This window comes from Rhinichthys klamathensis, unplaced genomic scaffold (assembly GCF_029890125.1).
Source record: "Rhinichthys klamathensis goyatoka isolate OS25496 unplaced genomic scaffold, OSU_Roscu_1.1 h1tg000127l_1, whole genome shotgun sequence".
Lineage (NCBI taxonomy): Eukaryota > Metazoa > Chordata > Actinopteri > Cypriniformes > Leuciscidae > Rhinichthys > Rhinichthys klamathensis.
In genome coordinates, this window is record NW_026606664.1 from 5653938 (window position 1) to 5665668 (window position 11731).

General features: G+C 37.2%; 1 protein-coding gene across 2 annotated transcripts; it reads right to left on the reverse strand.

The window, feature by feature from the left end:
• On the reverse strand, positions 1–10614 carry lyn (LYN proto-oncogene, Src family tyrosine kinase). Of its 2 annotated transcripts, none has more exons than XM_056256651.1 (13): positions 10484–10614; positions 7264–7340; positions 6995–7046; positions 6807–6903; positions 6626–6724; positions 6440–6543; positions 6207–6356; positions 5578–5730; positions 4159–4341; positions 3996–4072; positions 2812–2965; positions 2468–2599; positions 1–457 (listed from the first exon to the last, which is right to left on the reverse strand). In XM_056256651.1, exons 2-13 carry the CDS (start codon positions 7333–7335, stop codon positions 255–257), a joined length of 1476 nt encoding a protein of 491 aa, XP_056112626.1. In that variant the 5' UTR covers positions 7336–7340; positions 10484–10614; the 3' UTR covers positions 1–254. The 2 variants fall into 2 exon arrangements, with proteins under 2 accessions (XP_056112626.1, XP_056112625.1); XM_056256650.1 differs by having other exon boundaries at positions 7207–7340.
• Between the last annotated feature and the right edge of the window lie 1117 nt (positions 10615–11731).

An 11731-nucleotide genomic window follows, 5' to 3' on the forward strand; every position in this document is an offset into this window, starting at 1 on the left:
TTAGGGTACTTTGAAATATAAAATTATTTATAAATTGAAATGTAGCCATGGAAATGTGAATGTGAAGAGCAAAAGTTGCAAATAGGCAGTTAAAACTTCAATTTGAAGCAGAGATAGAAAATCTTAACCTTGCTTACATATAAGTAAGCAGATACAATTATTAGTTACATATTAGTACAATGATTCATAGATAAATCACAGATCTTTTGATCATCTTGAAACAGTACAAAAATACGATGGATGATTTTGCATCCTCATGGCTGCTGTTGGTACTGGCCCTCAGTGGCTGTGTAGAAGTCATCTAGTACACTCTGAATATAGTCAAACGTGGGCCGGTCATCTGGTTTACTCTTCCAGCACGAGTTCATGATCTCGTAAAGTTCAGCGGGACAGTTTTCAGACCGGGGCATCCGGTATCCTCTCTGGACAGAGCTCATGACTTCACTGTTACTCATGCCTGAAGCAAAGAAAAAAGAAGGAAGTGAAAGGGTAAGTGGACAGATAAAGAAGAGAAAGAAACTGAAACAGAGTCTGATTTCACCGCTGGCAAAACAGGCTTTCAATAAAACTTGGCTGCCTATACAGTTGAAAGGTGAATCTTTTTTTATTTTATTTTGTATCTGTGCTACAGTACCTGACAAGAAAAAACAGAGAAAAAGGCTGTTGTCCTCCCTTTTGCCAAATAGATAAGAAAACTTCAACACCCATAATGCACTGGTCATATTGCTCACCAAGGCCACTCCCACCAGCAGTGTTGCCAAGTCCGCAGTTTTCCCACTGATTACTTGTACACTGTTGCTGCGGGTTGTTTTTCTAATCTGCGGGTTGAAGCCCCCCGGTGTTGTGCCGAATTCTGTGACCCTACCCAGATAGCAAATTACATCTGGTTCAGTTGTGGCCCACATATCGCATGGAATGGCGGCGATGACACAACCTGAGTGTGACTGGCAATAGCATGCATATCCGGGCCTCACACATCAAGCCGGTTTTAGTGTGATGAGTTATGGCTTGCTGTGTGTGGCCCAGATGTTGCCCATGTAAACTTTGTGCTCCCCTTTGTTATCATGTGATCATGTCATGTGCTTCCCAAGTCTCATGTGTTATGTTGTTGGTCACTGTCTTGATTGTTCACAGGTGTGTCTTGTTTAGTCATCAGTCCTTGTGTTTTTAAGACCTCATGTCTGCCTTGTTACTTCGTCTAGTATTGTCCCTGTAACCATTGTCTGTGAGTTTCATGTGTAGTCTAGTTGTTCAAATACTGCACTTGGGTTTCATCAAGCTCGCCTGCAGTGAAATCATTACACCCTGATATGTATGCTATCTGGACAGTAGGCCCTGTATTGACAGTAGGGTTAGGATTAGGATTGGGATTAGGAGTAGGTCAAATTAGCGCAATACAGCACCTACTAGTGTCACAGAATTCGACACTACACCGTAACAAGATTTTTTGGGGCGGGTTTTGTTATGCAGACCTGGCAACTCTGTCCACCAGTCTGTTAAAGATACTCTTACCAGAGTCAAGTACTACCTTACTATAGTAGAAAATACTTCTTAGCGAACTGTTAGTCATTATGGTGTCGATTTGTATCGTTCCCAGGTGCAGGAATTCAAAGAGTAAATGTCTAGCGGGAGTGAGTTCTGTTCGGTTTGTAGTCAACGAGTGGAGAACGAGTAAACATTGTTCATTTACATATAATAGCAACATTGTAACAATACAAAGGGTTGAAAATCGGCAGTTACACTTTACTTCCCTAGTTGATTAATCACAGTACAAGACAATTGTTTTGTATTACAAGTTTTCTGAATTGTTATGTTTAAATATGACAGATTAGAGTTGAAGGTTTTTACATAGGGGATAAAATCAGAAAATACTGCATGTCAAAATTTCACTAAAGGGGAAATTTAGTGCATGAGAAAACACTCATTTTCAGAAAAGTGCCTTTAAAGATATGTATTGTAATTCAAGTCTACAGATGCAAATAGATCAAGTATAATAAATAAACACTTAAATGTGTATTTTTGGAGGTTTTCTTTCCACTAGTCTGAAGGAAGACATTATGGAAGCAGAATGGCTCAAAATCTTAAAATTGACCAGTGCATGAGCAACAACAGTTTTGCCTGTTGTGTCTTACCTTAATTTAGCGAAACAATATTAAGTTTAATACGTGACCAGTCCAACATAGCAACAATGATGTGAGTTTGTTTAACCAATGAGTGTTTAGGAAACCCGTCATTATTTTTGCAGTTACATTTGGTAACATTAGCAGCACAGAAGCAATCAATCCACCTTTCAGATGTATCAAATTGACCAAAACTGCAATACTTAAACGTGTCTAACACAATATGACAAGTAGATGGCGACAAAGTCCTAACAAAAGATTTAGTTTGGTCACCATTACTCCACTGCAGCTCTCTCCTGGAATTATGCTCAAATGTAATCAGGGTGCCATTAACAAAATTATATTACCTGGATAAGGATTTTTCCCATATGTTATAATTTCATACAGGAGAACCCCAAAGGACCACATATCCGATTTGATGGTAAAAGATCCGTAGTTGATGGCCTCAGGTGCCGTCCATTTGATAGGAAATTTTGCTCCTGAATTAAAGAGAGACAGAACACATCCTCAAAATCACACTTATCAGTCAGCTCCTCTGATTCCACCACTGGCGCAGGGAAACCATCACAACATCAGTATGCCAAACAGCCTCAACAAGCACAGCCTGGAGCGGCGTCTGACATAGTAATGCTGTAGATAATGACCAGTCCATCCAGTATGCTGTTAAACCTCTGAGAGGTGTCACACTCACCTTCTCTGGCTGTGTATTGGTCGTCCTCAATTACTCTGGCCAGGCCAAAATCAGCTATTTTGCACAAAAGGCTTTCTGAAACCAGCACATTAGCTGCTCTCAGGTCACGGTGGATATAATTCTTCTTCTCAATGTAGGCCATACCTTCAGCTATCTGCAGAGACACACACAAGCTGCGCATTACTGACAAACAGACACATACTATCTTCCGGAGTTTATGGTCAGTCCGATTTAAAAAAAAGAGAAATGAATACTTTTATTCAGCAAGGATGTGAAGGATTAATTTGATCGAAAGTGACAACATATTAGAATGATTTCTGAAGTATCACGTGACACTGAAGACTAAAAATTCACCATTGCCATCACAGGAATAAATAACATTTTAAAATATATTAACATAGAGCACAGTTATTTATATTTCAAAATATTACTGTTATGATATGAATAAATGCAGCATGGTGAGCATAAGAAACTTTTTTCAAAAACATTTAGACTTTTACAACCCCAAACGTTTGAACAATCATGTATGCATGTTAGAGTATAACAGTAAATGAGCAATTGTTGGGGTTTTCCGCTTTAGAATTGGATGTAGTGTTATTTCTCAGTTAATTTAACTAAGTAATAGTTGCTTTAACACAGGGAAAAAGATGTTCTCACTTCTCCATCAGCATCCTCTTTCACTCTCTGAAACAGGATGTGCACTTTTGCCATTTGGTGCTGTTTTACCAGAAGTAAGACTCAAATGAATCCTGAAGTCCTAAAGACTCGTACTGAAAACACATTTTCTTCTTAGATTACATGGATCATTCTTTGAATCAGTAGTTATGATGGTGAATACTGTATGAATTCTATGATGCTTTAACCCGTCATATTTTTTTTCATTCGTCCAATTCATTGCTAAAAGTTACCTTAGTATTATTCTTGTTGCCTCATAACAAAAGAAATGTATACTTAAACTTGAATTTGTGGATCTAATGAGATGTTTCATATCTGAGAAAATGAATAATTATTCTTTGTTTTTAAATACTGACAGACAAGAGAATCAGTTCCTCTTTTTTCTTCAACTAATGGAAAAAGTGTTATCAGCCCCATGACGCAAAACCCCCAAAAGTTTCTCCAGAAATACGGAAATGGAGGGCTAAGAGAAGAGCAGGCTAATTTATGTCTTGAACAAATATGTTTACCTGTGCAGAAAAATCGATTAGCTTTGGTAACTGTACTTTGCAGCCGGCTGGACTTTTCAAGAAATCCAATAAACTTCCTGAAGAAGAGGAAACAAACATTTGGTATAACTCTCATATAAAGGCCTATTCTCTCATTTTAATTATCAGAAGAGTATTTCAGTACCGTTCGCCATGAACTCAGTGATGATGTAGATGGGCTCAATTTTGGTGACGACAGCATAGAGGCGCACGAGTCTGTCGTGCTGTAAGGTTTTCATCAGGTTGGCCTCCTCTAAGAAGGCCTCCGCTGACATTGTGCCCTGCTTCAGCGTTTTCACCGCCACTTTTGTGCTGTTATTGTAGTAGGCTGCAAACAAAATGAAACCACAAATAAACATGCGTGATATTCCTCTGTGGTTAATAAAGATCTTCCTGTTCAAATGCCAGACACAGTTGCAGTCCAACCACAAAACAGTGAACTAAAGGCTGACTCTAACACGAAACCTAATGAGAAATGCAACCACACGGCAGAGAATTAATCAGTGTTGATGTAGGAATTGTTAGTCATTCTTGAAAACCCTTTTTTAGGAACTGACTCCAAATCCTCACATTTTCTCACCAAGAATCTTATGTAACCCACACAGCTATCCATAAACTACATTTCTCAGAAGTGATGACACAGCGCCACAGAGTGAAGGACGGTTACTGGCCACAGAGAAGTGAAAAGACTTCAGATATGTTGCACAACTGTGAACTTGTATTGTTATTCTTGTTCCACTTAAATGCCATTTCCCGTTTAACAATACAGACAACTTTGAAGTGGTTTGCATACTAATATCTACTAATGTGCACTTGAGCAGTTCAAATCCAATAGTTTGCCTAAAATTTAGCTGAGACATAACAAAGTAGGGGAACACCAAACAGTAGGAAGTCTTTCCGTTGAGTGCTTCTGTCATCATACAGGCTTATAGTGTGTCAAAGGTCTGGCAACACTGTGCCAACAAGGTCACGGGGCGGCTAAGGAAACATCTTGGCCACTGGCAGTCGAGAGCCATTTGTATATTTGCTAAGACCGCTTCCTGCAATTCATCATGTCGGCTACATGGGATGGGAAAGAGGCACATGAATAATAACGAAATCCAAATGCAAATCCTGCGTCAACTGCATAGCAGTTTCCTCCTCAGATCTGACTGATAAGAGTCTCGTCTGTGCCGGGTCTCTGTGTACTATCAGTCTGAGCTATAAGGGAGCCATTCATGCCCACCAGAAGGCACAGCAGGAAGACTCGACATTTGAATGCGTGTCGTCAAAGCTTGTATGCCTCAAAGAATTAGATAATAACAATAAGCCTACACATGTTCAAAGAAGATCTTTTAGGTTGATTAATCGATACAAACACAGAAGGATGTCACTTCTAAGCCCACTGAAGAGCACATTAAACTGTGGGTTTTTTATCACACACTTGGGGGAGCTTAGAAACGGAGAGAATTTGAATAACAAGACCATAAAGAGAGCAACACTCCATGATTAAATGTATGTTTGTGACTTGCAGATATTTTCGTAAAGCATTGTCAAGCTGGAGGGATTCTTTTCCTTAACTCACCCATCCACACCTCTCCAAACTGCCCGGCTCCGAGCTTCTTCACCATCTTAATGGATTCTTTAGAGATTTCCCAGGCATCTTTGTCCCAAGGTTTCTGTGCTTTGGGCTTCTCACATGATCTCTCTAGTTTTCGACATAATCCGTCTGATTGCTCTGTGACAAGATTAGGTACATTCTTCTTATTTCAGCAAACCAACCCAAACCGAGTGTACTTCATTTAATATATATATTTATACCACCGTTCAAAAGTCTGGGGATGGTAAGATTTATTTTAAATTGTTTTTAAAAGATTTTAAATAGTCTCATGCTCACCAAGGCTGCATTTATTTGATCAAAATACAGTAAAAACAGCAATATTGTGAATTATTATTACAATTTAAAAAAAAAAACTGTTATCTATTTTATTTATCTAATGTAATCCTGTGAGGGCAAAGCTGATGTTTCAGCATTATTACTCCAGTCTTCTTTAGTGTATCATGATCCATCAGAAATCATTCTAATATGCTGATTTGCTGCTCAAGAAACATTTCGTATTAATGTTGTGATACTAGTTCAAAAGTACAGCATTTATTTGAATAATAAAAATCGTACTGGCCCCAAACCTTTAACCGATTCTGTGTATAACTTACTGTGGTAATGTTTTATCATGCTGGTGATGTCATTGAATGTGATTTTTGGAGATATGTAGTAGCCGCCATTATCCAGAGATCTGATCTTATAATGCTTAACAACATCATGCCCTTGAACATCCACATCTCTGATTGACAGTGAATAACTTCCTGTTCACAACAATGAATATGTTACACCACAATTTTATATTTCCACAAAAAAAAAAACAGAGCAGACACTAAACAGTGCTCACCTTTTGAGGTTTCACTCTCCCGTATAAGGTAAGATCCAGGTTTGTTAGCAGGTGCCAACAACTGTCTCTCTGCATCCTTCCTTGTGATTTCTCTGAAGAACCATCTAAATTGTGCGTCAAAAGAAATGTTCGTTAGAAAAACGGTCATTGTTTTGTTTGTAAGTCATTGTATTAAGTAGCACTCACTCTTCTGTCTCCATTGTGTCTGCTTCAGCAACATAGTTTGAGGGAATGAATCCTTCCTTTCGTGTGGTCAAAGACTTTGCCTTCCACCACTCTCCGTGCCTGAAAAAAAAAAAATCACATTTCATGATAACAGGCAAAGAAAAACAATAGTAGAGAAAGAATGATGATGGCATTCACCCACTCTTCAAGGATCTCTAACTTTTCTCCTTTTTTAAAGCCCAAATCATCATCATGAATGGCTTCATATGGATACAAAGTGATGACTAGTTTTTCCTTTTCTGTATAAAAAATTAAATAAAAGCAATTTTACAAAAACAGTTCAAAGCTATAGGAGGATGCAGAATGTGGAACAAAGATCATCAGACCTACTTTCCATTTTTTCGAACACCTGACCAGGCAGGAGGCCGGAAGTCTGATTATTCTGTGAAATAAAACATTTCTCATTCATGAGATAATCATGGAAATGTTTTCAAAGTATCAGAAACCCTTCTCTTCAGGATCTATGAAGGTCAAAACATCAAAACAGTTGATTTTAACATGACAAGCCTGAATGTGTTCCCCCCATCTAGCTCACTACTTACTATATGAGGCTTATAGGAGGTTGGATCTCTCACATATACAGTTTGGTCAGTACGTACTGGCTGGTGTTTGTTCCCTTCAATCACACCTCCATTTTGGTCACCATCCAACTTGGATTTTTTACAACCCATGTTTCCTGCAAGGAAAAGATTAACCACTGTCATTTCATAAAATATTAACAGAATTTGGAATTAAATCAAAACAAAACGAAGTTCATGAAACGCTTTATGACAAGTTTACATCAAAAGACTGCATTACATTACGGCCCGGTTTCACAGACAGGCCTTAGTTCAATTTAGGGCATTCAAGTAGCTTTTATAAACGTGCCTTAGAAACAAACATTACTAGTGTGCATCTGGAGACAAAACAATGGCACTAACATATTTTAAGATATTTCAGTGCAAGTTACTTTCAGTTAAAACAGCTCAAACATTCATTTTAGTCTGAGACTAGGCTTAAGCCGTGTCCGTGAAACCGGGGGAAGATCAACACGTTTAATACTCGTATTACTATAGATGTCATTGTTTCAGTAAAGATAATTAAACTCGAATCGACTTTGAATAGGTCCTCATATTGAGAACTGACGGAGAGGAGATTCCACACCACGATTAATCAACACAGGTATCAATGATATTGATTTTTCAATGCCAGATATGATACAGAAGATGATCTAATTATTATTAGATGATTGATAAGTAGAACGGATTTTTTTATTTTTATTTATTTATGCTATTTGACACAAAATGAAATCATTATACTATTAAATGAAAACATAATATTGATTTAATATTTGAACATTTATTAAATGTATTTTAAATATTATATAATTTCATATCTATAATATGTCAACATTTAAATATAATTGTTGTTGTTCTTTATGACATTGTAGTTGTTTTCCAATCCAGATGACCGCAGCACCTTAGTTTTTATCTTTGTTTAATTGTTAAGATACACATTTATTACTTGAGAATGAATGGTTATTTAGGTGTGTTCACTAAAGGGGCTGAATAATACATGTGGGAAGTAGAATATAGCCAAACTTACTTTAGAATTTTGTTTCAAATGCTGTATGCATGATGAATAAAATGAAGTCATGGAGAACTCCTTTATTTGCATTTAAAACAGTGATGTGTGCTCATCCACGTAGGTCATGATAAGAAGTATCAAATCACTCAGTATAAGGTTGCCAGGTATCATACAACAAGTAATAACATGCCTTCTAAATAATGATACGCCCTCTTCAACATGTTATAAAGAACACTTGCAGCTTACAAAACCCAACAGAAGGTCAGGTGAACACATTATAGAGAAGAAACCAAGGTATTTCCCGTAGAATAGATGTCTTTTTCTTATTCTCACAGCTTAGAATATTGGGGGGAGAGGTAAACATTCTCTATCAAAATCAGGGTCGTTGCGGATGTCATAAACATTGGGTGTCAGCTTCACCAAAGCAACGGCAACAGGATTATCAAGAGGAAATGCATCTACCGTAAATCTCTTAGGCAATCCACTTCAGGTCAATAAGCAGTAAACGCTGAATAACTTCATTTCCTTTTCTATTTACCAGGCTACAATTCAAACAACGAATAAAAATATACACTGAACTCTTAGGAAAGGAGGCAAATGGCTGCGTCATTTTAAAAAATAACCTTATTTCATCAGATCCCGCAGCATTGCCCTCCCTCTGGGAAATTCTGACAAGATTCTTTGGCAATTATTTCCAACCTTTGGTATTTCAGGAAATGTTTAACACTGTTTCCTTTTGACCAATTCAGTGCCCAAAGTAGCCAAACAAATCTGTCTGAGCACCTATAATGTAGCAAAGCAAAGTCCAAAACAGATATTTCTATATCTCTCAAAGCAACAGACATTGTTCTGTACATATTACAAACGATGTGATGATGTCAGAAGTAATAAGGAAGAAACCGGGGACAAAGTGCCCTCCATTGTCCTGAAGGTGAAACTTGTTGTTAAACTTGGTTAAACGGCTACACAACACTCGGATGAAACTGTGCCTGTCCTGGACTCCACTGATGCGGCAGTATTTTTAGATGTCAGCAGGAAACCAGTAACAAGGATATAATGCTAGATTAATGCGTGAGTAAGCAGGCCACTGGGGCTGCACACTTCCTCATCTGACCAGCTTCTATAGGGCGTTCAGTAACACAGGAAAGACAGAGACACACAAAAGAACTCTCAACTACTTCTGAGTTTCAGTCTACAGCCTGTCTGAACGCTATACGCACCTTGAGATTGACTTACAGGCTATTTAGGAACTCTAGTTTTTGTAGCCTGCAGACACAGACATTTGAGAGGCTGGGGGAAGGACAGTAAGTCAGTAGGCCTGATTTCTGAGAAAAAAAAATATTGAAAAGGGTGTCTCTGCTGCAACAACTCAGGTCAAGTGTCATGGTGTAAAAACTCACAAACTTTATCTAAAAATAGCCCAACATAGGAAACATGCCATCAGAATAACATGTTATTTTTAAGCAAAACACAAACTGTGAAATGGAAAATAAAATCAATATTTGGAGGAAAACATGTAATTATATTTGAGTTAGCCTATTACTACTGTAATTTTAATGCTGACAACATTTTTCTGATGTTTTCCCTCACATTCCTTAGGGGAAATAAAAATGGATTCAAATGAGAGATAACTTGGATTTAATGGTAAAACGTTTTAGTTCATTTTCAAATCTAATTTTTGACCGCAGGCCTTGATATCTCCAAAAATCTGAGCACATTTTGAGATCTTGTCTGAAAATGTATAGGAAACGTGAGATTGGAATGTTTGTTTTTATATGAGAAGCATGACACCTCAAAACGACTTTGAATTAATTCGTGATTTCTCTTTTCTATGGGATTAAATGTGATTTGTAAAAGTGATTTATAATGTTGTGCGTGATGACTGGCCAAAATAATCTTTCTAAAACTCTCTCTGAGAGATGAATCCACGAGTTAATAATTATCCAGATTTTACAGCCAGTTTATTAGCCTACTCCAGGAAAATTATTAGGCTGACCAGCTTTTTACTATTTTTGTAGCCGAATTTCCATCAAACACATTTACACATCACTAAATTGTGATCTCATTAAAAAAAACCTCCCAAAAAGAAAGACCGATTAAATTGATATTTTACAGTAGAAAGAAAGGCAAACACCGATACATGATGGATTAAACCGTTAAATTACACATTCACTGTAACAGCAGCAGTACAGATTGTAAAAAAAAAAAACTATTTACAAGAGTAGAGAAGATAAGAAAAAAGAGTCCACCTACCTGTCAAATGTCAGAAAAGCAGGTTAACTCGCATTTAACGGGAATAGTTTCTGAGAGAAATGCCCGTCGAGTGCGCGCTCTCTGACTCTCATTGAAGCGACACACGCACACACAAACACAGAATGAGGAACCCGAGACTGGACGCCTGCTGTTTTTACTGCTCTTTCAACTTCCTGGTGTAGGCTACAGTATTCACCGTGTTGATCAGTGTTCTGTTTTATTTGTTTGCATAAAACCGCAGTGACATTACGTTTGCCAAATGCAGATTCTGCTGGAAACAAAACTCGCGAATGTGGTAGGAACATGTAGCCTACAGGTCATTATATTATTTGGTAGTGACAGTTCGAATAGACGTTTTTTAAACCCTGTTGAATTATCATAAATGCATGTGTATGAACGATTTAGTTGTCTTTAACTAGACCTGCTACGTAGCCTACTCAGATTTATTAATCATTTTACAATGCACTTGTAAGGTATACGTTTTTACATTCGACTTACATTTAAAAAACACCTACATGTAATTATAAAGCTGTAATAATAAAAAGTACCGTTAACCCACCCTCCCTTGTGTACATATGTTGCGGGTCAATTTGACCCGTTTCGATTTTCTAGTTGTTGGAAATACTGGTTAACCTTTGTTTTTTTTCTTGATATTTTGTCACTTTTTCTCATTTATCATGATGAACATGCATGCAAAGTTTCAACATGCTGATGTGTTTTGACATATACAAACAAAATTAGTATTACGTTCGTGATGTTCGCGGGTCAATTTGACCCTCATAGGCAGCCATTCAAAAGCAACTGTAGGCTACAGACACAAAATAAAAACATTTATTTTCTGTATGTAAGGGCACTTCAACTCCAGTTCTAACGTGCAAGTGTAGCTAAAAGTGATCTAACCCTAACCAAACACACTTGAAAAAGCTAAAATCACAGTGTTTAGAATTATTTGCAAATTACAGATGAAAATCTTTGTCAGACACAGATAGTAAAATAAGCTCTCATTTCAATATTCAAGATATGTAAAATACCTTGCTTTTAACCAAAACTGTTATGTAGGATTTTCAAAGGCAGCTTCACAGAGCCAAAAAATTAATAAAAAAAAACATTTATTTGATGTATGTTTTTGTTATGTTTGGTTTCTCACTTCCCTGTGAGTGAATAATGAAACTAGGAAACTAGGTCTTAGGAAACTAGGGAAAGTTAACTTAGGAAAATAAAAAAATTTCATTATACAACAAAATTTTA

Coding starts and splice junctions, on each gene's coding strand:
- lyn (XM_056256650.1), bottom strand. CDS start 7,335: ATGGGTTGTAAAAAATCCAAGTTGGATGGTGACCAAAATGGAGGTGTG. Junction 6,357..6,439: donor GGAGAGTGAAACCTCAAAAG/GTGAGCACTGTT, acceptor TGTTGTGAACAG/GAAGTTATTCACTGTCAATC. Junction 5,731..6,206: donor CATGATAAAACATTACCACA/GTAAGTTATACA, acceptor ATCTTGTCACAG/AGCAATCAGACGGATTATGT.